The 25,956-nt window shown below is 40.9% G+C and overlaps 1 protein-coding gene across 1 annotated transcript in view; it reads right to left on the bottom strand.

Annotated features, from left to right (window-relative positions):
- arnt2 (aryl-hydrocarbon receptor nuclear translocator 2) overlaps positions 1–25,956 on the bottom strand; it is a 100,704-nt gene that overhangs the window by 30,860 nt on the left and 43,888 nt on the right. Inside the window, exons 6-8 of the mRNA XM_069670654.1 lie at positions 16,584–16,686; positions 3,875–3,940; positions 3,369–3,454 (exon numbers count right to left, since the gene is read on the bottom strand). Coding sequence (XP_069526755.1) covers positions 3,369–3,454; positions 3,875–3,940; positions 16,584–16,686 — 255 coding nt within the window. The remainder of the gene's footprint in view (positions 1–3,368; positions 3,455–3,874; positions 3,941–16,583; positions 16,687–25,956) is intronic.

Raw genomic sequence — 25,956 nt, 5'->3', positions numbered from 1 at the left:
ACATGTAGGAGTGTTAAGGCAGGGATATATATCAAATGTATGAAGTTTCAAGCTGACAAGACCCTGTATGTTTGAGTTACAGCAACTTCCTGTTTCATGGCGAGACATGGAACTTTGACGAGCTGCCACGGCCATGCCTTTGAGTTATGTGAAAAAGTTTTCAATAACTTTTCATCGTTAATGTCTCCTCTGTATACTGGGAAAATCTGAGGTGGATAGCACAAAAGCCTTAGGAGGAGTTCGTTAAAGTATGACCCCTGGAAATGGCACAAAAAAACGATGTTTTTTGACAACATAATCTAAAATGGCGGACTTCCTGTTGGTTTGAAAATATGGGTCCAAGAGGCTTTTTTGTAGGTCTAGACATCATACATATGTGTGCCTGATTTCGTAAGTCTAGGTTCAACGTGCTGCAGGGGCTGCATTTTTGAAAATTTGTAGAGGGCGCCACTGAGCCATTTAGCCACGCCCACTAACAGAACCTACATAATTCTTCTCATTACCCAACTGGGGGCATATCTACACAGTTTCATGGCAGTATCAGTATTTTAACCCCCTGATAAATGTACATGATATACAACATGTACATAAGATGTTGCCATATAAAAGTTTTAGAAATTAGTTTTAATCCAAACTCAAGTCATTGTCATTCTTTCTTTGTTAACTTCCCTAAGACAGTGGTTGAATCGGGTGTGGTTATGTATGATATTTATCATGTCATAAATTTCCTTGAACCAATCAACTGCAGTTGTCCTGCACAATATTATACTGAAATGAGGACATATTGTCCATCCAACTCCGTACGTCCCTACTGCAAATACATTGATTGTCGCGGTTTATAAAGCTTATAAAAGGTGATGTCATTTGGTAACGATCGATCATTTTGATCGCTACGTCATTAAAAACGGCCCTCGTGCCCAAATCATTGCCGATAGCCGATAGCATGGATAAGAATGTTTCCATGTGCTCTGCTCAAGGAAAGAAAGTTCCAGGACCTCCAGTCAATGAAACACGTCATGCCCGTCGAGTGTCATCACTTCTTTGACAATTTGCCACATTAATAGGCATCAGTCAAGAACCCAGCAAAGAAGAGCTGGAGGGAGAAGTGAGGAGACGCACATGCCTCCTCAGCATTATGTTTAGTTAGTTTGTTAGTTATGCTTTATTGTTGACACAGTTTAAGGTTTAAAATTGCTTAAGTCACGAAGGCAGGTTCAAAAATTTGCCTCAGTCATTTATTCCTCTTTGTTATTAGTATGTCAATAGTCATCTATTGTCAATAACTAAATATCATATATTCTATATTGGGTTCCGTTTTTTGTGTTTTCTGAAAAACTTGAAAAAAAGATTTAGGCCATTATTTTAAGAGGGTGACGATATAGCCCCTTTAAAATATGTTCACACAAATAATACTGTAAAACTCCTAATTTGTATGTTTTTAAAAACAATCACACAATAATTCTCGACAGCTATAAGAGACATACATTTTCAGCTTGAGTGTGGGCAACTGCTGATTCATATTCACAGCTGTGTTGCTTTCGTGCATCACTCGCATTTATAATATATGAGACTCAAGCTGCTAGGTATCCGCCATATCCGTGATGTAGTGAGTGGTGAATGTTATAAATGACTGGGTGGCTCGAGAGGTCCATGCATCACAGGTAAGAGCTATTCTGTGGCCGTTGGTCAGGACTTCCTCTGTACATTACCAACGCCAAGAGCTGTCTAACATAAGAAGCGCTGCTGACTAGCCAGGGCCAACACACTCCTTGCTGGAACTGTGATTAACAGAAGCCAGAATTGGTGCATGGCAAAAAATGCATGCAGCAGGTTTGCCTTGCGCAAACTGGCTGATGTTGAACAGTTACTTTGGACGGATTTTTCAAATCAGTTCAGATTTGTAGAAATTAAGAATTGCGATTCTGACATGAATACATTTTTTTTCAGCACCCCTAGGTTAGACAACCCAAAATTATCAAAGCTTAACAGTCTGTGCCCATGACTAATTTATTAGCATGTGTATGAGCTAGTTAACAGAATAAGGTTCTTTTTGGGGTGGTAGCTCACTGTAGTTGTTCATTTATTTGATTTAGAAAGCTACGAGAGTATGTAGAACATAGCGGACTCTCTGCTTGCTAACCTGAAAGAGCGGCGGGTGAACGGCATTTACCGGGTAACTTAAAAACAACCTCTCTCCCTCATCTTCTCATCACAACAGACAGCCGTCATATCTGCAGGAAAAGCAAACAATAACTCAGATTCCCATGCATGAGCTGCCACAACTAAATCTTTGCATGACAGACACCGAACAAGCAAACAAGGCAGGCATGGTGAGCACAGTAACCCATACCCATTACCAGTACTGACGCATAAATAACATTGTACTAATAAATATACATATAGATATAAAGCCACAAACACAGCCGGGAGGTTAAGTTCAGGGACGGAATAAGCTGTGTTGATGTCTCGCAGGCATTAAGTGACCACATCTGTAATTATGTGTAACTTTAAGGCTTAATAGAATTTAAATCGTGAGTTGTATACAAATTAAGCCAGTTTAACAGTTGTCATGAATACAAATATTAGCTTTAGAGTCATGGAGTAAACATGTTACATTCTGCTGTAAAGTTAGGCATTTTAATATAGGACCTAATGGATATTAAGCTGCTTTTGGAGCCAGCCTCAATCTGCCTTATGAGGAACTGCTTTTTTTGGTTCTTCCACACTGGTTTCATTTCTCAGCCTTGGAAGTTGCTTTTTGGCAAGCAGTGCAGCAACTTTCCTAAAATCCACTCCAGTTTCACTCCATAACAAATGTGGAGAATGCTGCCTTGCATTTTCATATTATAACAACTTATTTTTAGAGAAGAAAGGAGAAGTAAGAGAGAACAGTTAGAGGAACAGCAGAAGTCCCTGTGAAGTTCCTATAGTAGAGACATAGTCCACATAGAGAGTTGTTGTTAAAGCAAACATTCATTCTGTTATCTGGGTTATTGATCAGCCAAAAGACAGACCGGAAAAAACACCAGTAGTCAGGTTCAGACAAACACAAAAATGCTTGCTTTGCACTGTATCTGGACAGGGGCTTATGTGGTGGAACAGAGTCCAACACCAAAAGAGAACAAATACTTTATAAAAAGCTGCTCTAAATCCTTCCACAACACTCGCAAACCCTTTTCTATTGGCTCCAGAACCACACAGAATGTTGTAGATCTGTGGTTGAATTAAGGTCCTGATAAAGATTTGCACAGAGCCAAAAGCTGCTTCAGGCCACATTTACTCTTTACAGGGATTGTTGCAGTGAGGTCACGTTTGAGTAAAGCAGGGATAGAAACAAGGTTGCACATGAGTGTGTGTGTTTAGCTTACCTGCTGGGGGCCAGGCTTTGATATAGCCAGTGCAATGCACCACAGAGTACTGAGCCTCTCCTTCTTTTGAAGGTCCAAGCCCATTCCTGTCCATCAAACACACAGAAAATCAGCAGCATGTTAGGCACTGAAAATAAGTTTTACTGCTTCTGACTCAAGTAGTCTACAGGAGCTGTATTACATTTTTTTCATTAGGATAAATCATCTTGTTTTCAAGGGGTCCCGACAGAAATCTCGTCACAACATGACATTAAAATTGACAACAACTTATCGATCAAAAATTGAAAAAAAATAAAAATAAAAATAATACTTTTCGTACCTAATAATTTAGACCCCAAAATACATATTGAAAATTAAATTAAACAAACAAAATAAAAGAAAATGTACTGTAAAGTATGCCCCCCATCACCAGTGAAATGTAAAGAGCTGAAAAAGTGAGGATGGGAGGAGACATAGTGAGAGCGAGACAAAGAGGAATATTTGATCCCATCCACAGGTTACTGTACCTGTATCGCTTCCTCATGTTAGACAGACGGTTTAGAGAGATGTGATCCAGCGGAGCACTACCACACCTGCACACGAATACAACATAAAGACAAAAGCATGCATTACATTACATTGCATTGGTAGATTTGATCAGCTAATATTATAGTTAAGTCAGTAAAGGAACATATGTTCTGCGATGTACAACGATAAAAAATAAATAAATAAATTGAACTGCATGTGATGCTTATGGTCCTGCAGAGGTCACGTTCATGGATTCACTGCATGTGTCCACCTCAAACTTGTGTTGCAAAAGAAATGAGAGATAGTTCAAGTATGCCTTGTTTTCTTTCTTTTTTTTTTGTTCTTTTGATTAAACCATTGTTGTCAGGATTAAATTTGATCATTTGATCATCATTCAGTATTCTACAAGCACGTTATATGCTGTATAAAGCCACTGAGCATAGATCCAAATTCTGTTGCATTTCTTTTGTAGCAGTGTTTTAAAATTCTTGCTTTCATACGTTGGTCCAGTTTTTAAAATTCTGACCATGCTGGAAAGTGCATTAGTTTCCTGAAATTGTTTCCTGAAGTCTAGTGGTATACTTGGCAGGTATTTTCAGTCAAGAGGCCAGTCTTCCAGTCAAAAATAGCATAGGCCTTCCTGGATCTTCCCTGAAATGTTAGCTTGCTGAACATGCTGTGTTCCTCTCAGCCTTCTTTTTTTATGTGTCGGAGTTTCCACAGTCTGTTTCAGTGTCCCAGCAGCATGTTGTATGAATTATGCAGAGCCAGAAAAAGCAATAGAATCGAAGAACATGCCCATCCAACAATTTCCTAAGAACACAACTCTTCATCGATTTTTTGCAACTTGCAGGCCTTTGTAAGAGATCCAGTCGAAACAAGGCTAACGACAGAGTGTCGGAGAAAAAGTGTGCTTTTCTGGCAACTAAAAAGGAGCTTTTCTAAGCCCTTTAAACAGTCAAAGGTGCTTTGACGTAGTTTGTTGTGAATGGGTTATGATGGCTGTGAAGCACACTGTGTGATATCCTGAGAGAGGGCACAAGACAAATTTGCGAGAAACTGTGTGTGTGTTAAGGCTCAGAAGATGTGGAGCGGAGATGTAGGGGTGTCCAATATCAATAATGTTTTCTAATATAAATGGCAAGCCTGCTAAGTCTAATAATCTATTATAAAAGTCTGAAAACATCGGGTCATTTAACCAAAACACCACGGACCAGTACTGGGTCTTGGGTCATTTAGTACGGGAGCCGTGAAAACCCAGTAGGAGGCTGTCTATAAACAGATTTTATAGACATAAAATATCTCAATATGACAATGAAATCATGTTACTGGTTAGGTCTCGTCATACAAATGTGGGTAAAAGGTGTGTGCGCAGGGCGGATGGTCATCTTCAGTTAACAGCTAGCTAGTGAGAGAAAAAATGGAGAAGCAGACTGAATTAACACGTTTCTTACTGGGGCTGTTAGAAAAAAGACCCACGGAAAGTGAGGATAATGGAGACACTAAAAAGAAGAAGGAGAATTTTACAGAAAATATGACGACAGCTACATAAAATACAGTTTCATCGCCACTGGGGATTCAAATACTCCAAATCCCTTGTGTGTGGTGTGCGGGGAAAAACTCGTAAATGAGTCAATGAAGTCATCAAAGTTTCTTCGACACGTGGAGACCAAACATCCTGCTCTTAAGGAAAAGCCAGTAAGAGGCAAGTGCTATAGTCCACAACTTCAGATAACGGTGCGCCACTGAAGGCCTTGTATTTGATGGCGAATTGTCCTCCACGTCCCGTTCCGTTTTAATTTCAGCCTTGTCTAACACAGGGCTGCACTGTTATGCTTAGCGCTGCCTCATGGCTAGACAGTTTATGGTTCAAATCCTGGTGCTGACATGTAGGCTTTTCTGTGCAGAGTTTGCATGCTCTCCCTGTGCATGCATGTGTTCTCTCTGGGTACTCTGGCTTCCTCCCACAGTCCAAATACATGCTTGTTAGGTTCATTGGTGACTAACATTGCACAGTTTCAATCAGGAGAGGCGCATGCACTTCTGCCACTCTAGGTGAAAAACAATAATGCCACCCTCCCCATTTGCAACCTAATATACCAGAACCAATGCTATATCTATATTCCATAACAAATACGCAAATGTCCAGTGCAACACTAATGTGCTCAGAATGTCAACAATATTGTAGTTTAGACGACACAACATGTGTTCTGCAGCTCCATATACAAATGAGGAGATGCACGATATGCATTGTAATCTGCAATCCAGTCATCTGTTTCATCCCATTCCACACCTCCTTTGTACTGTTCTGCCCCATCTTGGCCTCAATCCTGTCCTTGTAGCTGTTCTTGGCCTCTCTCAATTTCCTCTTTAACACTTTTTGGACAGCCCTAAGCTCCTCACGATCCTTGGCCATAAAGGCCCTCTTCTTACTGTTGAGAAGGCCTTTAATCATCTTATTGATCCATGGTTTATTGTTGGGGAAGCAGCGAACCTTTTTAGATGGGACAAAGGTGTCCTCCCAGAAACAGATGTAGTCTGTTATGCAATGAGAGAGACCCTGAAACAGTTCCCAGTCTGTGACATGAACACACTCCTAGAGGGGCTCCTCTTTGTCCTTAGACCAAACCTTACTCGTCCTTGTGCTGGCTGCCTGCCAACATATACTCCCATTCAACTATCATAAAGAAGCGAAAAAGGAGTGTAGTGTGTCCCATTGTTACAGGAGCAAGTTCCTTAACCTAGACAAGTGTCCACACTGTTTTGAGACAACAAGCAGCTGGTTCTGTCTACAGTAGTGCCCTCATGTGACGTACAGGAGGACTGGGGAATTCATCTGAAACTAAATGAAACATACAACATGACTGTCTAACCGATCCCATTACATTCATATCTATAGGTATTAATTCCCTTACACAGGCTGCCACCTACAACTTAAGTACAACAAAGAATCTAACTATACAGACCTCTATATGGTACACAACCAGTGAGCATTTGCTGCTTAGCTTTACTTCAAAAGTTGTCAAGGTAGTTTTAAGTGATGTAATTACATATTGGTGTGAATGTGGACATAAAAACAACAGACAATATAAAATGTAGACAAAAGTATAGACAAGAATTGACTCAAATGTTGAACAAACTGGATTCAGGTTTGGCTTCAAAAATGATATTGGACAAATTTAAGCTAGCCTAAATGGAAAAACTGCCACAAAAAAGCAGAGTACTGCGCTGAGCACTGCAATGTGGAGTGTCATGGAGGAGAAAGTATCGTGCAGGGATGCAAACAGGTAAGGGGTAAAAAAAAAAAAAAAAAAGGTTCAGGGTGCTTTGCCGCGTGTCCGCCTCCTGTGTGTCCCTGGCGTCAGGCAGGCACGAGACGCCCTTCAAGACTGTTCTCTGGGTTTACATTAGTGGAAGGCTTCAAATCACACTGTTAGAATCAGGGTCCAAAATTAGAATCAGAATCAAAATCAGCTTTATTGGCCAAGTATGTGGGCACATTCAAGGAATTTGACTTTGGGTTTTCTTTGCTCTCAGTGTACAGACACACATACTAAACAGTCATACTAAACTTAGAAACAAGGACAGATTAGACAAGGTAACACACTTAGACACAAAAAAGCTAGATCTAAAACTACTATCAACACACCTATGGATACAAATATATTTTACAAATTGTGAATATATATATATATACAGTACTGTGCAAAAGTTTTAGGCAGGTGTGAAAGAATACTGTAAACTAAGAATATAATATAATATAATAATATAAATAATAATTGTCTATTTTTTTATCAATTTACAAAATGAGTGAGCGAACAAAAGAAAAATCTAATCAAATCAATATTTGGTGTTACTACCCTTTGCTTTCAAACCAGCATCAATTCTTACAGGTATACTTGCACAAAGGTATCAGGTATTTTGTCGGATTATAGTCAGGTGTATGATCAACCAATTATACCAAACAGGTGCTAATGATCATCAATTTCACATGTAGGTTGAAACACAGTCATTAACTGAAACAGAAACAGCGTGTAGGAGGCTTAAAACTGGGTGAGGAACAGCCAAACTCTGCTACCAAGGTGAAGTTGTGGAAGTTTCATGTCACAGGTCATACACCATGACAAGACTGAGCACAGCAACAAGACACAAGGTAGTTATACAGCATCAGCAAGGTCTCTCCCAGACCAAGATTTCAAAGCAGGGGTTTCAAGATGTGCTGTTCAAGCTCTTTTGAAGAAGCACAAAGCAATGGGCATTGAGGATCGTAGACGCAGTGGTCGGCCAAGGAAGCTGAGTGCGGGAGTTGAAAAAAAAAACCAAGGTTATTTTCCTCCTAAATCGGAAAATGTCCAGCAGTGCCATCAGCTCAGAACTGGCAGAAACCAGTGGGACCCAGGTACACCCATCTACTGTCCAGAGAAATCTGGCCAGAAATGTTCTTCATGGAAGAGTTGCAGCCAAAAAGCCATACCTCCGACATTGAAACAAGGCTAAGTGACTCAACTATGCATGAAAACATAGGAACTGGGGTGCAGAGAAATGACAGCAGGTGCTCTGGACTGATGAGTCAAAATTTGAAATATTTGGCTGTAGCAGTTTGTTCGCAGAGGGGCTGGAGAGTGGTACAATAATGAGTGTCTGCAGGCAAGTTTGGGGCCTGCATTTCTGCAAATGGAGTTGGAGATTTGGTCAGGATTAATGGTGTCCTCACTGCTGAGAAATACAGGCACATACTTATCCTTCATGCAGTACCATCAGGGAGGTGTATGATTGGCCCCTAATTTATTCTGCAGCAGGACAATGACCCCAAACATACAGGCAATGTCATTAAGAACTATCTTCAGCATAAAGAAGAACAACAAGTCCTGGAAGTGATGGTATGGATTGATATGTGTGGGGGCAGCGGTAAGCTTGTCCACGTCTTCCTGTACTTCCAAGCAGATCGGTAACAATTAGAAAGCAGTATCATAAATGAAGGAGACGAGGTAAACAAAAGCTTGCAGTCTGTCCCTTAAACCAGGGGTTCCCAACCCCCGGTCCGCGGACCGGTACCGGGCCTTAGGTTGTTCAGCACCAGGCCGCGAAACCTAATAGGCGTCTGTGACATTCCAAACATTTGCAGAGTCAGAACTGTCGAATGGGCTGTGTGAAGTGTGCAACCGCACAGCGCCTCGCGCCTCTAAAGACACTTCAAAAGTCGCCCAATTCAGCTGGAAAAAACGCAGACCTGGCAACCCTGGCTTCGCATCCCATGAAACTTTGATCAAGAAGCCTGATGCCGCTCTAAAGCTCTGTGTTTATCTGTAAAATATATGAACTACACAGCATAAGGGCATATGACAGCCTGTGGAGACGGAGTTTATACTTTAACTGTGCGCAGATATATGGACGATCGCGACGTTATTGGTTCAGGTATGAGCATCAAAACACACACAGGTCTGCGTCATATCTGCTCCTCTCCTAACGGCTGTCTCCTCCCTGCGCGGCAAGATTACTCTGATAAACTCCGCGTGGATCACCTCCGGCTCATCTCAGTCACAGCGTGTGAAGATGTACTTTATGCTTTATAAATCCATAAATACGGGATCGATCACAACGCTATTAAGTCAGGGACAGACCCTGAGAAACACACAGATCAGTCACTGCGCAGTGCTGCTGCCCATCACCGTGTGTGTAACAAGCGGAGACTCCTGTTGTGAACTCTCTGATGTATGTCCATAATGCGCCCTCTAAATAGCAGAGACAGACTGCGCCATAGACTTTAGACCAGGTTTTTGTTGGTCTAAGGAACAGTAATATGTGTTCTTCTTCTTCTATTGGCTGTACTGTGTGTGCATTTTATTTGGCAGAAATAGGTGAGGAAAAAAAAAGAAGCTGTGTGAAAGCATGTTGTCAATGACTCGTCGACATCACCCAATAGACGTTGACTTGTGGTAGTGACGTCGACGTGATGACAAGTCAACTTTTCTGTGCAAGCCCTAGAAGGATGTAGTTCAGTCCCATGTTGACTGCATCATCCACGGACCTGTTTGCCCAGGAGGCAAACTGCAGGGTGTTCAGCAGGAGGCCTGTGATGTCCTTCAGGTGACTCAACACCAGTCCTTTAAAGGATTTAATGACCACAGACGTCAGGGGAAAGGGCCTGTAGTCATTCAGTTCTGTGATGGAGGGTTTCTTGGGGACCGGGATGATGGTGGAGCATTTGAAGCAGGAGGGGACTTCACACAGCTCCAGAGATCTGTTGAACATCTGGGTGAAGATGGGGGCCAGCTGGTCAGCACAGACTCTCAGGCAGGAGAGAGACACACCATCAGGTCCTGGTACCTTCCTGATCTTCTGCCTCTGAAAGAGCTGACACACATCCTCTTCACAGATCCTTAGCGCAATGCAGGTGATCCTTTGATGTTGGAGTGGGAGAGGGGAGTGAAAGAGTTCTTTTCAAAACTGCGGTAGAAGTTGTTCAGGTTGTCCGCCAGTTGGGGTTTTCCACAGGGTGGGGGGATGGTCTCCCTGTAGTTGGTGATGTGATGTTCTGCAGGCCTCTCCACACTGATGCAGGGTCAGTGGCTGAAAAGCTGATTTTTGGCTTCTCAGTGTAGCTTCTCTTTGCACCCTTGATCTCCTTTGTCAGTGTGTTCCTGGCCTGCGTATCCAGGACCATATCCCCATTTCTGTAGGCCTCCTCCTTGGCCTGAAGTAGCCTCCTCAGTTTTGCAGTGAACAAGGGTTTTTTGTTTGTTGTATGTACAGAAGGTTTACGGGCCGATTCTTTTTACCTTATATATGCTTCCTCTTGGTAATATCATGAGGAAACACTCCATTCATTTTCATTGTTACTCAGATAATACTCAATTATACTTATCAATGAAGCCAGACAAAACCGATCAGCTATCTAAACTAGAAGCATGCCTTAAGGACATAAAGATCTGGATAACTAGAAACTTTCTGCTACTTGATTCAGAACTGAAGTTATTGTGCTCGGCCCCAAACACCTCAGAGATTCTTTCTCGAATGATATAGCTGCCCTAGATGGCATCAGCCAGGCATCCAGCACTACTGTTAGGAATCTGGGAGTTCTATTTGGTCAGGGCATGTCCTTCATCTCCCACATAAAACAAATATCAAGAACAGCCTTCTTCCACCTTCGCAACATAGCAAAAATCAGACACATCTTGTCTCACATCTTGTCTTCTGCAGAAAAACTAGTCCATGCATTCGTTACTTACAGGCTGGATTATTGTAATTCGTTACTATCAGGCTGCCCTAATAAGTCACTAAAGACTCTTAAGCTAGTACAAAAGGCTGCAGCACAAGTGCTGACAAGAACCAGGAAGAGAGATCACATCTCTCCTGTATTAGCCTCTCTGCACTGGCTTCCTGTAAAATCTAGAATAGAATTTAAAATCCTTCTTCTCACTTACAAAGCTCTTAATGGTCTGGCACCATCATATCTTAAAGAGCTCATAGTGCCATATTACCCCTCTAGAACTTTGCACTCCCAGGATGCAGGCCTGCTTGTGGTACCTCAAGTCTGTAAGAGTAGTGTGGGCGGTAAAGCCTTCAATTATCAGGCCCCCCTCCTCTGGAACAATCTACCAGTCAAGGTCCGGCAGGCAGACACCCTCTCTTCTTTTAAGAGTAGACTTAAAACTTTCCTCTTTGATAAAGCTTATAGTTAGGGCTGGCTCAGGCTTGGAGCAGCCCATAGTTATGCTGCTATAGGTTTAGACTGCCGGGGGATCTGACACACGGAACTCCTCTCTCTCGCTCTCTCTCTCTCTCTCTCTCTTATATTAATGCAGCTCATTAACTCTGTATCTTCTGGTCCCATTAACATTACTAAGCAAATATCTTCCCGGGAGTTCTTGTGCTCCCTTGTCTTGTAGGTTCCTGGGGATCGTTGCTGCAGACCACCTGCTGCTGTGGACCTGCTCGACTGAGACTGGAACAACTATTAACATCAGTCTTCCCCATAGTATCATTATTGTTGCTGCTAATGCTAAAAGTAGACCTGTTGACTTCAACTGTTACAATTACAATTACTACAGCCTTTATCATTACTATGCTGTTCTTGCTAATTCATTATTATAAGCCTGTTATCATTACTATGCTTCTCTCGCTAATTTATTTTTTGCTAATCTTCACACCAGTGTACCACTATTCTTGGCATTGTAACCATAAGTATGTATTACCTGTTGTTGTTGATGTAACAAGGACATATGTTGTTGTTCCTCATTTTGCCTGTCTCTATCCTGCATCTCCTTCTATCTCATTTTCTGCCCATCCAGTCGAGGCAGATGGCTGTTCAACACGAGTCTGGTTCTGCTCGAGGTTTCTGCCTGTTAAAAGGACGTTTTTCCTTGCCAATGTGCTGAATGTTGCCAAGTGCTACTCATGGCGATTCATGTTGGGCCTCTCTTTAAATAATATTACAAAGAGTACGGTCTAGACCTGGTCTTTTTTTAAAGTGTCTCGAGATGACTTTGGTTATGATTTGGTCGAATACAAATAAAATTTGATTGATTGATTGAGTCTGTTTTTTATGTTTTTTCTCCATGTCTGTGATCTGGTCAGCCAGGTGTTGTTACGCTTCAGTTACACAGGCCTGAGGTGGGATGTAAACACCAAATTAACTATTTGAACTACCTACCACCAGCCAAAATATTTTTTAACTGGCCATAAAAACATTGTGGGATATGTCAATAATTAACAGTGGTCAAAAGCAACAAATAGATTAACTTTAGTACTGAACTTATAGTAGCAGTGTAATTTTGAGGTAATGTACTTTGCTTGTATAATCATATATACTTTTACTCCACTGAATTTAAAGAAAAATTGTATGTAGTTCAAATCAGCTCCACATTTAGAAGCTGCAACAAGTGGTGTATCCAGTAATGCTATAATAATATTCCACTGATGTTAAACATATTATTCTGAAATAGGTAATCCTGCACAATGAGTAGGCTACCTTAAGTCGATCCTAGTCATTGTAACACTTGCTTAAGTTTTTATTGTAGGGCTTTCGCTTGTAATCGAGTTTTTATACATTTTGATATAACTTTTCTTTAGTACTTATTCTCAATAATACACTGCACAATGAAACTTGCAGTAGTTCTGATCAAGCACTCATAGCTCTCTCGTTCCTCTCTCATCTGACAGTAATTTTCAAGCTCCTCAGTTATGCTAGTGACCACACTGTAGCTCAGCTATTAGCGACAGCCTACAGCTAGGTGTCTCAGGTGTTTAGCTTCTCCTTTTCCTCCCGTATTGACAGTGGTTCACGCTTATACTGTAGTTTAGATGCAGTGATGGCAAGTTTAAGTGAATTGGAAATGCATCTCCACCCAGCTTCGGCTGTAGCCAGTCCCCACAACACCGGGTTGCCGGGGTGGCTGTATGACAGTCCAAAGGACGCATAGCACTGAGCAGAGGAAGCCCATGGTCCACCAACGACAAGTTCTTACAGCAGCTCTGTTAGTAACCTGCTACATGTCAGGCACGCCGTTGCGTGAAAGTGTAAACTCGTACTTAGTAAATTGTTGACACACTAGAGCCCTGCGCAAGCTTAATAACGGAAGCGTGAGCGCGCCGATGGTAGTCAGCAAGGGTCAATTAAAGGATTGACCCTTGCTTACACTCACTGAAAAGCCACCTCACATAACTGTGTCTCTGCCTCGATCATCCCATCAACATTATCTGTGACAGCAGTGTCCGCATGTTTACAGACAGGTGACACACTATTCAAGCATGGCAGTCAGTTAACTCTGTGCTCTGGTTAAAGCAATTCTTACCTTTCTGGCATGTCCCTCAGCACTTAGTTAAAATTTGAACAAGAACAACTCCGCCTCCCTTCAAAGTCCCACCCTCTTCCCCCTGCCTGACCTCTGACGCTCCCCTCCCTCCCTCCCTCCCTGACGCGTGCGGTGAGGGAAGCAGCGCGAGTGAAACGGGTCAATGGAGTCAGAGTCAGGGGCACAGGTAAGTGAAAACTAACCAACAGTAATTAAATAATATTCAATTCTGCATGTGGTATAAAATAAAATTCCCTCCCTCGTAACGTTTAGTCACCTTTTGTAGTCTGACGAACTACCAACGTTACTATCGTAATCATAGCATTTCATCGCCTGTTTGTTTACAGTCAAATGTGTCGTTTTTCGGGAGAATTAATATTTTCTTGACGTCTTACCTTGCCTGAATTGTCCCGGTAACGTTTGTCATTAAATTAGGAGCAGATGAAGCAGTTTTGTTTAAAGGTTAACTTTGTTGAGAACCTGTTTGTCAGCTAACGGTAGCTAACTTTAGCCCTTGTTTAGACGTTTAGCTTCAACATTTTTTTCTTTTAACTTTATGTTATATAGTCATAAAGTAAAAGGCTCTTTCTTTTTTTAAATTGTGGTGCTTTCTGGAGGAGAGTGTGGTTGAAGATCCCAACTACGTTCCGGATCTTCAGAGGCAGGGGCCGACAGCAGCAGCCTACAGCAGGAACCAGCACAGGAGGTGTAAGAGCCCCGAGAAGGGCATGTCCTTCCAGGGGCTGCCAGGGTAGGAGCAGCAGGGCCGTGGGGTGATGCAGAGTGGGGAATCTGCTGAGGAGAGGCCCGGAACCAGCAGACATGCTGCCCCAAGATCCACAACAAGAGCCAGAGGTCGGAGGGCAAGTGGACCTGCTGTACTCAGTCCTGTCCTGACGATCTCATCCGAGTCCAGCAGTTCATATAGTTTTGTATTTTTTCTTATTCACGTTGTTCAATAAAACCTTGCAATGTAATGTTTATTATGCTTTACTTCCATTATGCCCCTTTTTTCATATTCCCACTTCATCTGAATGAACTGCAGTGAATTGCTAAAATCTTTTTCTTAGAAAAACATTTATTATTGTACACAGTTTATCATTTTTTTTACAGCTGTCTTCTATAACAAATTAGTTATTTGGGCCCAATAAAACAAGCAAATAAATAACATAAGGCACTTGCAAGATTACCGTTTAGTAATGCAAAAAAATCTTTTAGATGTAACATTCAGCTCTTCATGAGTTCCAGGGGTACCAAGCCTTGGCTGGTGCTGGATGTCCTCCATTACTGTGGGAGTGGTGTACCTTGACAAAGAGTAAAAGAAATAGAAACGTGACAAAGGATATAAATTGCATAAACTCAAACAGGCTAGGTTTTATATAGATCTTAGGCTGCTTTGGCACAGAGTGATGTTATCACAATGTACAATAAGTGGAGCAAGTGTATGTATCAACTTATTACAATTTCAAATTCACTACTGGTAAATAGTACTTTTTCCCAAGGATGGAAAAAGTCACAAACATAGACAGATTATCTATTAGCCGGGAAGTCTTCTAGCAATGTGATGAACTAGCTCTGGTTACTGTACAATCAACCAAGTCAAACTCAACCCCGGAGTTATAATACTAGAACTGGGTTAATGACAACTTCACAATAAACACTGAGGCTAACGCTGAAGCTAACGTCACCGGTAGTGTAACGTTAAACAAACCAAGCTGTGGAGTCAGTTTGTTTACACTACCGGCTCTAACGCTAACGCTAATGCTAGGCTAAATATCCCTGCACAAATAACATAATATTACAGAACGATAGTAACTGGTAACTGATGTTATCACATGTAATGTTGTGTTCTAGGATTAGGCAAACTAAAAGTACCTGTCCAGCAGAAACTCTGCGACCATCTCATCTCTTTTTAGCTCCGGATGAAGCTGCATTAGCCTCCTCCATTGCTGTAAAGCAGAGCCAATGTTGACTCCAGTCTTGCCTCTTGCCGCATCAAGCTCTTTCTTTATGGCAGCTTTTTGTGAAATAGTCTTCTTTGTCCTGATACTTTTCTCTGTGGGGGCAGCTGATGATGGAAGTGGCGGCTCGCCTTGGTCAGTCATTGTCAGTTCTCCGTTCCTTGCTCTCTCTCACCGCTCTACTGCTCTGCCAGAGAGGCGCGCGACTTGCGAGCCGTGACAGCGGTGCAACTGGGAGGTTACGCAGCGACGAATGACAGACAGGAAGCTCGGCAAATCAATTTATTCGGACCGAATAAAATGATTGGTCAGACTTTTATTAGAAATATATGAGAATTAAATATTGATGAGTTTCAACGCCTAGTAGATTTCTTTTACATTTTATTGTGCTATACGCTTATTAGGAGCATTTTATGATTACAAAAAAGAAGTGTAAAAATGCCAGAAAGGTAAGAATTGCTTTAAGGGCTGCACTGGTGTGATATAAGATTAGTCATGGGAGACAAGAAGCTGGTGGTGAGTTTTACTTTCGAATCAGGCAACAAAAAAGTAGCAGCATTGTGTGTTTCAGGTCATTTGATTAACAATGCATGTCAATGCGACACATGCATTGCCCTATACTGACACAATTAAAACTGACACAATTAAAAATAATTACCACAACTGCTAAAATAACATCCACAAAGCCTCATGTCTGCAATCTTTACAAAGATACATAAATCAAGATACATTAATCTACAGGAATAACTGTACTTTGAGTTTTTGTTTTACACAAGAAAATAACATTTTTACATGATGATTAAAATGTGTATTATTTTGAAGTTCTTTCGATGTAGTGTCTTGGGTTCAATAAAACTAGATAATTAAACACTTGTTCATGACTGCAGAATGCCTAGAAGTGGTTAGACAAATCAAAAATGGCCAAGTAATGAATTAAAAATTCTACCACACACCTCATGCGGCAGATGAAGGACCGCCGGGAGCCCATGCACATCCTCATGGATGACTGCTGTCCCTCTTTTTTCACTGTTCCTGTCTTCAGGTCCAGAATCCGTCCTGTTGACACACAAAGACCAGATGAAATTTAAATAGGGCAACACAAGTGCAAAGAAACTGTCACATCAACTGGAAGAAGTTAAAAGCAAGAAGTAAAAAAAAAAACTGCTGGTGAGTTTTTAAAGGGAAAATTCAAAAGTGGAGTCAAGTGGGGTTTTAAAAAGTACTTATCCATAGACAGTGTATAACCTCCAGTAGATGGTGGTCAGCATGGTCACTATTTAAAGAACAACTTAAAAAAGGCCCACCTGAACTGTCACTTTAAGGGAACACTATAATTTTGAATATTCTTCACCACTGTACTTTGCCATCTGACAGCCCTTTCATGTGGCACTATGTTTTTAAACCGCACAACAATTCCTACGCAGCGCAGCACCATATCAGATCTGCGGTTTTATGAAAGAGACAAGAAATAAAAGAAAATACAGTATGATGGAAACAACAAAATGGTGGTCATGGTGGAGAAAAAACGATACTCTAACCAGAACACAGAGAAACAACTTTTGCAGACTTGACAGGATGACAGAATAGACAGTGGAAACTTCTGTGTATCAGATTTGAAATCTTTAGAAAAGATCAGTATGAGCTGGCCACACATTCTGGCACCTTCTGACCCCAACAGTTTATCTATGGCATAACACAGTGCATAGTATGCATAGGAACACAGAACTTGTATGGTTGAGAAAAAGTTAGTGCCAAAGAAATGGCTTTCTTGTGTCACAGTGGATCGATAAAATATAAAACCAATATAAAAGCCACAAGCCTGTTGCTGAATTTCTGCAGTATTTACACTTATCCATTCCTTATTTACTCTACTCCACTCTTTAACCTGCATCACTACAACACATATATTGTAAGTGTAGAATTTGCATAAACACTGAGCTCTGGTGGTGGCATACAACGAACGACCATCATTAACTGTATCCCAATTTTTGGATTGACCCTCGCTGCCAACTGTCCTGCTAACCAGGGAAGAGAGACCAACTTTTAGGAATGTGGAGGCATATAGCCTGTGTGTGTGTGAAGTATGCAGTGCATGTAGTATGTAGTAGTAAGTAAGTAGACTGAAAGAAAATTCAAGGATGTGTGAAAATCCATTGTGTGGAGGATTGTACACAACCATTAGATCAAACTACGGTTAGTATTTCATATGAAGTTGAGCAGAGTGTTTATGTATGTTAAAAGACTTTTAAATAGATTAACATTTCATTATATCGGTGTGTTTGTAATTTTCATAACAATTATTGTTAGGGTCAGTTGATGGATTTTTAGTAATTGCATTGTTTTGAATGAAATTGTAAACTTATTCAGTTTTATGGCCGGTTAAAAATATTTTGGCTTGTAAGTTAGACCAAAAAGATAAATTTGGACCCACTGGTGGGGCTGAACAATTAATCAAAATTTAAAAGAAATCGCAATATGGCCAGCTGCAATTTTCAAATCTCAAGAGGCGCAATATTTATTAAAAGGTGAAATGTGTGTCAAAATACCATTTACATTTAAATGCTGTGCTGCAGAGATGTTCTGGCCTACACATCATACACAGACAGAAGTGTCAAATATCTTTGTTTGGTACAAATCCCTACAGAAAACACACCATAACCATTTTAATGTTTTTCAATGAAAATGAGAAAAATTATGTAAAAATTATCATTCAATTCAATATTGCAAATCATATCAAAATCGCAATATAAGTCAAAATAATCGCAATTAGGTTTTTTTTTTTTTTTTTAAATCGTTCAGCCCTACCCTCTGGGATTGCAAGTCTGAGATCAATTCATTTTCTCTAACTCCTCTTACAAAGTGACACCATAGTAGTTTGGAGGATCAAAGTCACAACAGCATATACTGTATGTCTCCAGTTGTCTGGCTCCATGATCATGTTTATCAATTTTCTTGTTCCAAAGGAAATTTAGTTATTCAACTAGCAATACTATAAAAATATATCAGGTGAAAGTTAATAACTGGTAGCTCATAAATAAAGTTGTATTAAGCTTATGGGACACATGCCAGGGCAATATTAACTCAAAATGTCATCATACATCAGAATTGTCCCGATCAGAACATCTTTAAGAACATATGAAACTGTATCTAAAGCTGTTTTGGACGAAAACATTTGTAATTTCTGTTAACTGTATTTCATATACTTTTTCCACAAGGAACAGAGGGTTATTTTGAGTTCAAAAAAAGTTTAAAAGTATAAGCAAATCTCAAGTACTAGCCAAATGAATGTATGGATCACATATAATTCGCCACTGGAAAAACATGCATTCCTGCAAAAGGCACACAGCAAGCTTGAAATGGAGGCAGCAGAAGGAAAAACAGTCTCCAAAATATACTGCTTTAGTTCCACAGAATGAAACTTAACTAAGAAGTACTGGGACTTCAAAGGCTATTTGCTTGTATTTGCTTTTGTATGTGTGCATGCTTGTGTGTATATTTTCATTTGTCACAGCTCTACATGGAGGATATTGTGTTACATAGATTGGCACCGGTGGATATTCAGTGTGGTTCAGTGGTTCAAATGGAAAGACTGACAGACACAAATACAAATTCAGAGGCTCCACTGAGATGTGGTAAAGCCTCCATACGACTGTGAAGAAGAAGAGATGGAACAAGACAACATTGCCCTCTAGTGACCACTATAGTCCAGCCAATCTACGGTTTGACCCAGGGAAAATTGCAATAGTACTCATTCAATATTTTATGTCATTACCAGGATCATCTAACTTACATAGAAACAGTAAACCATTATATACAATTATTAATTATACAATTCTAATAACAATTGTATATATATAGGGCGTTGAAGAATAGGTTAAGCTCACAGCCAGCAGCTGCCTTCTCCACCACAGACAACACCCTCACACCCGCTGACTTCCACACACCCCCACTGCCCCATCCAGGCAAGGCTCTAGACCTCAACGGTATCAGCCCAAGGGTTCTGAAGACATGTGCCAGCCAGCTGAGTCTAAACCAGGAGAGAATACATGTGCTGTGGAACCTAACCTCAACCTCAAAGACTATCGACCAGTGGCTCTCACATCACATGTGATGAAGGCGCTGGAGAGGCTGGTTTTGTCTCCGTTCAGACTGACTGAAATCCTCTCTGGACCCTCTGCAGTTTGCCTACCAGCCACACCTGGGGGTGGACAGTGCCATCATCTACCTGCTGCAGCGCGCTCACTCACATCTGGAGGGGACCGGCTGCACTGTGAGAATCACCTTGGATTTTTCCAGTGCATTCAAAACCATCCGGCCACAACTACTGAGGGAGAAGCTGCAGGCGATGGGTGGGGACTCATCCCTCACCTCCTGGATTTCTGACTACTTGACAGACAGCCCGGATTCACGGACGGGGAGAAATGTAAGGAGGTAGGTGTTTAAGCAGGCAAGAGTCATGCCACCTAAAGGATGCTAATGATTGGGAGATTTCGCCCCATAAAATATTTTGCCTTAGCTTTAATATCAAACAGAAAATATTCAAATAAAAGCAACTGTCAGGATCTTTTTTATTTTGTGTGGATTTTGGCGCCCCCCTGTGGACAAAGTATTTAGTATGAAGTCCTATTCAAAGCACTGGTAATCCAGTACCATCTAACCCTAACCCTAACAAACGGGATAAAAGTAAGCCGGAATACCTGATCCTGGATAGAACAAAGAGGGATTTGCAAATCCAGATAATTCTTATCCAGATTAAATCGTTTGAACAACCAGGCCCTGATATGTTGACTTTGACTTTGTTTACCCAAAAATGAAGGATTAAGTGTTCCTTCATATGCTGATAATATCTCCTCTTTTCGAGCTAATCAAGTTGACCTTTAAGAGATATATCGTCACCTTCCTAAAATAATGGCCTAAGTTATTTTTTGACAAAAATGATCTTTTTGCCTAAATCGTCTTCTCATGATGCTGGCCACCTCTGGTAAAATCGCCTACATCCTCAGTTGAACAGATCATGCGATTCAATTTTACAAGCTTTTCAAGATGGTGGCTGCTTCAAGAAGATCGAAAATCCACCTAGCCACTGAAGTTATTTCCATGATTCAGGGCTCGTCCCCTATTGGTAAGTGATGAGGTTTACTATAATATAGGCAAGTCCATGAAGCTAGCATTCAGCAAAGAGTGGAAAGGCTCCAGAATCTGTGGCTGTTACAAGTGATAGGCTTTCCGTTAACTCTTTTCTGTCTTTTCAAACAATATTTCATCTACAGTTTTTGTCTCATTTTTTCCACGTTACATGATCTAATTAAGAGACATTTGAATATACCGTATTGTAATCGAACAGCTAGAAATTATGTGTATAACTATAACTATAACTGTTACAAAGGACCGCATCGCTGACATTGGCATACATGTGCAGTTCTATAATACAATGTAAACAATCCACGTGCCTCTATCAGCTGTGCGCTCAGTATCAAACTTTCAGCTCCCTGGCGATCTTCCTCCAGCGAACTGCACGATATCATACTGAAATGAGGAGATATTGTCTATCCAACTCCGTATGTCCCTACTGCGAATACATTGATTGTCGTGGTTTATAAAGCTTATAAAATATGATGTCATTTGGTAACGATCGATTGTTTTGATTGCTACGTCATTAATAACGTCCCTCGTGCCCAAATCATTGCCGATAGCCGATAGCATGGATAAGAATGTTTCCATTTGCTCTGCCAATCAAGTAGAGAAAGTTCCAGGACCTCCAGTCAATGAAACACGTCATGCCCGTCGAGTGTCATCACTTCTTTGACAACTTGCCACATTAATAGGCATCAGTCAAGAACCCAGCAAAGAAGAGCAGGAGGGAGAAGTGAGGAGACGCACATGCCTCAAAGGCATTATGTTTAGTTAGTTTGTTAGTTATGCTTTATTGTTGACACAGTTTAAGGTTTAAAATTGCTTAAGTCACAAAGGCAGGTTCAAAAATTTGCCTCAGTCATTTATCAATCAATCAATCAAATTTTATTTGTATAGCGCCAAATCATAACCAGGGTTATCTCGAGACACTTTACAGAAAGAGCAGGTCTAGACCGACTCTTTGTTAAGTTATTTGAAGAGAAACACATTCCATATTCCTCTTTGTTATTAGTATGTCAATAGTCATCTATTGTCAATAACTAAATATCATATATTCTATATTGTAGATCGTACTCGTAGTACTCGATTGTACTCGTAGGGCAGCAACTGTACTCTGCAGTTAAATACAACATTCTCAATAATTCAGCAATAATATTTATCCCAAAAACATCAGCTATAATAGTAAAACACTGACATGACATTTAACTGTTTCACTACTTACAATACTTAAAGTACTTTAACTTAATTTTGATGAAAATATTTAAACACTCGCTATGCCAAAGACATCCAGATTTACATCTCCACCAAATCCATCACCACAGCAACTCGGCCATTCTGACTGCCTCACCGAAATAAAAAAACATGGATGCAAGCTCACTTCCTCCAACTCAACTGTGATAAATCTGACATAATAATCATCGACCCCAAATCCCTCACTAAAACCACCCACGACGTCTGCCTAACCATGGACAATTCCATTGTGTCCCCATCACCACACATCCACAACCTTGGAGTCATTTTCAACAGTAACTTCAGCTTTGAACAACACACTAATCAAATCACCAGGACTGCTTTTTTTCTTCCTCAAAAACATTGCTCGTCTCCGCTCATCACTCTCTTTCCCTGCTGCTGAAACTCCATGATCCATGCCTTCATCACATCCAGAATTGACGACTGCAACAGCATCCTTTATGGTTCATCCTCCAAAGTCCTCAATAAACTCCAACACATTCAGAACTCTGCTGCCTGCCTCCTCACCCACTCCCGCTCCCCTGAACACATCACCCCTGTCCTCCAGCAACTCCACTGGCTCCCTGTTCCACAACGCATCCAGTTCAAAAGTCCTTCTCACCCACAAAGCCCTCCATTACAAGGCCCCTTCATACCTTACAGACCTGCTCCAACGCCGAGCTCCCTCCCGCAGCCTCCGCTCCTCTGATGCAAACCTCCTCTCTCTGCCACTCAGAACCAAGCACCGAACCGGGGGTGACAAAGCTTTCTCCATAGCTGTCCCCTCCTTCTGGAACTCTCTACCCCAACACATCCGAGACTGCACCGACCTGACTTCCCTCAAATCTCTGATCAAGACCCACCTTTTTAGAACCGCTTTTAACCTCTGATGCCGATTTTTTTTCTCATAGTTCCACTTTCATAGCTCACTTTTTGTGTTTCTTTTTTCTGTTCTTATTTTGTTTCTTTAGTTGTTTTTAATAATTAAAGTGTATGTATCATTATGTAATGTATCATTATTATTATTAGTTGTACTTATACTACACTTACACTTAAGTATGGATTTGAATGCAGGACTTGTCTTGGAGTATTTTTACTTAAGTCAAGGGTCTGAGTACTTCTTCACCACTTGCACACCACACTCTCCTCTGTTCACCTGTTTCTGCATGACAGTGTGCTGGGTACTACTGAAGAAAGTACAACAGTTCTTGCAAACAAATCACTAATGTTAGTGCATTTCACGCTGTCCACATATAGTTTCTTGTCATTTTTAACCCTGCAGCTTCTCTTCACTCCCTTACAACCCAATCACTGATGTCAGGAGTGCTCAGAAACGTGAGTCATCAGCCACAAGACCGTTTTTAGACATATTTTCAAAGATCGATCTCTCGATTCATTATTTGATATTGCGTCATTCAAATGAGTTGATTTGAAAAACGATTTTTTAAACCCAGCACTACTACACACTCCGTCATCCACAGAGAAGAGGAGACGAGCGGACCAGGGGGGTAGCCCTGTAAGACACGTGAGTGGGTCAGCCTAGTGTCAGAATCTATGTACAACTGCTTTTCTTATTGGGCTGGTCGTTTTATTAATATAAATTCAATATGCCAACTCCAAAATGAGTCGGACTATCAGAAAATGCTTGGTATGCCAGATGGCCAGTCCAGCCCTGTACACAGCCCAGATGCTGAACAAAAGTTTCTGGAATCAAGAAGACAACTTAATTAGCTCCCAAAAATGGTACTGTAAATTCACTTTCTATGAGAAATGAGGACATCCCTGTCATTGAAGGTTATGGCATTCCCATTACTACAGCTAGTAAAAAGGCCAACATTTTCTGGAAGAACTTTGCAGAGACATGGAGATTATCAAACACACCAGCACAGCCACAATATATATTGTTTAAGCATTGCCATCGCAATGTACGCATGTGTCATAGTCTCATTTCAGGACATGTGATGTCAAGCAAATTAACGGAAGAACGTCATGCTGCTACTTTTTGTTGCTTTATGAAAAAGCAAAGCTTAACAGGTTCTCATTTACCATGAAAAATCTTCTGTCACAGACAGTTTCCATTTGGTTACTCAAGGAAATTGAGTTAGAGTCCCTTTATCAGCAGCACCTCATAATGGTGCTGTGACTACTTATACTGATAAAGGAGCCAGGAAGATATCCATGTAGTGGCTACAGCTCTATCTTAAGTACAGCGTATTTTTGAGTGAAAACTAGCAGTAGAAGATCGTGAGCTGGGTAGTGTAAGGGGGCTGTCAGATTAGACATCCATTTGAACATTATTAAAATGTAAATGATATATAATTAATAAATCATTAATCATCACATCAAGAAAAAAAAACTTACCTAAAGAATAAAAAATATTGTTAATTGTATATCTGCATATGAATAACACACTGCATGTATCTGGTATCAAATCCTACATTTTATATATCTTAATATATATAGCAATTAAAAAGTGTATCACAAAGTTTTCTCAATATCGTGCAGCCCCAACCACAAGCCCGGCTACCTGGTTCAACAAAAGGAAACTGGGCCTGAAAAAAGTGCTCTGAGACTGTGTCACCGAACTAGCCAGTCTCTTCAGTCCTGATTCTGGTCTCTCTGATGACATGTTTCCCAAACAATGGAAAATTGCTAAGAAAGTCAAAGGGAAAATAAATCCATCAAAGTGCCGTCATCGTTGAAGTGATAGGATAGGCTGTTTATGTACAACAACGGGATTATATGCTCTCCCCCTCACTTGCTCTCCGTCTCTTCATCTCGGCTAATACGGTTGTTTTTTCGCTGTATGCTAATTGAGGTACTGTTTCTAATGTAAATAAGATCGTTTTCTGTCAAGACCAACCCACGGAAACATTTAAAACAAAAAGTCAAAAACCCAAAAGTCCCCCTGGATGATATGCACGCTGCGGACGTACTGTAGGTGAGGACAGCCATGCACGCAGACGGGCAGCAGAGGAGCAGCCCCGCCTACTCCCCTGAACAAAGTTTTCAGAGCCATGTTGAAAGAGAGTCGCATCAGTGGAGGTCCAACATGCTCCAATATGCTCCATGATCCGCCATTGTGATGTTTCAACTCTCTCTGTCTCGATGGCTCTGAAAGTACCTTCACTCAGTCAGTCACATACAGACCCATGTGTAGGGCTGACCCCGGCGGTCAGCCAAATATCTCAAGTAATCAAAGAAAAATGAATGCCTCAACTGTTCTTTGCAAAATTCCCACTCCAGCAGACCTCAAAACTGTGCTACCATTCGTTTGTGTCCCAGGTCAAACCACTAGGAGCTTACACCCAAGCCATGCCTGTCACTGCCCGAGGCCAACACTATTGCCTTGAAAGGAGCCACTCTGCAACACGGATCAAGTTAAAGTGCAGTTTGGAAAGCTTTTAAGGCACTGGTGAAAAACAGAGCCTTTAACTGAAATTTGCAATTTTAAAGGGTTAGTTATGATTCAAGGTTGCGCTTCTAACTGACTACTTCCTAAGGATCTACGAGCCATACTAGGTTTACAATCTTGTTATCTGTTGTTGTTAAAAAGGACGTTTTTCTGGTACTGCTGCCAAATGTTGCTAAGAGCTGCCCATGGTAATTTATGTTGGGTCTCTCTCTAAATAATATAACAAAGAGTACGCACGGTCTAGACCTGCTCTTGAGACAACTTTGGTTATGATTTGGTGCTATACAAATAAAATTTGATTGATTATTGAGTGATATATTAACTAGCAGCAAACCTTTGAAATATAAGTATCAACACTTCCATACTTTTCAATTCCGTGTTTTAAAATGGTACAGTCTCTGATTTTTATGTTTTTGAGTATCAAAAAATGCTATAACTTTAGAAAAAAGTGGTAAAATGACATAGAGGAAGTGGGGGAACAAGCATTTTCCTGTGTTCCCATAAAGATCCACCAGTTACCTTAGCATCAGCTTCAGACGGAAACAGAG

The sequence above is a fragment of the Semicossyphus pulcher genome, unplaced genomic scaffold (genome assembly GCF_022749685.1).
Source record: "Semicossyphus pulcher isolate SPU_LCO1_2020_fin unplaced genomic scaffold, fSemPul1.0.p SCAF_1, whole genome shotgun sequence".
Classification (NCBI taxonomy): domain Eukaryota; kingdom Metazoa; phylum Chordata; class Actinopteri; order Labriformes; family Labridae; genus Semicossyphus; species Semicossyphus pulcher.
The sequence above is the reverse complement of the archived record's forward strand: the minus strand, read 5'-3'. Positions and strand labels throughout refer to the sequence as shown.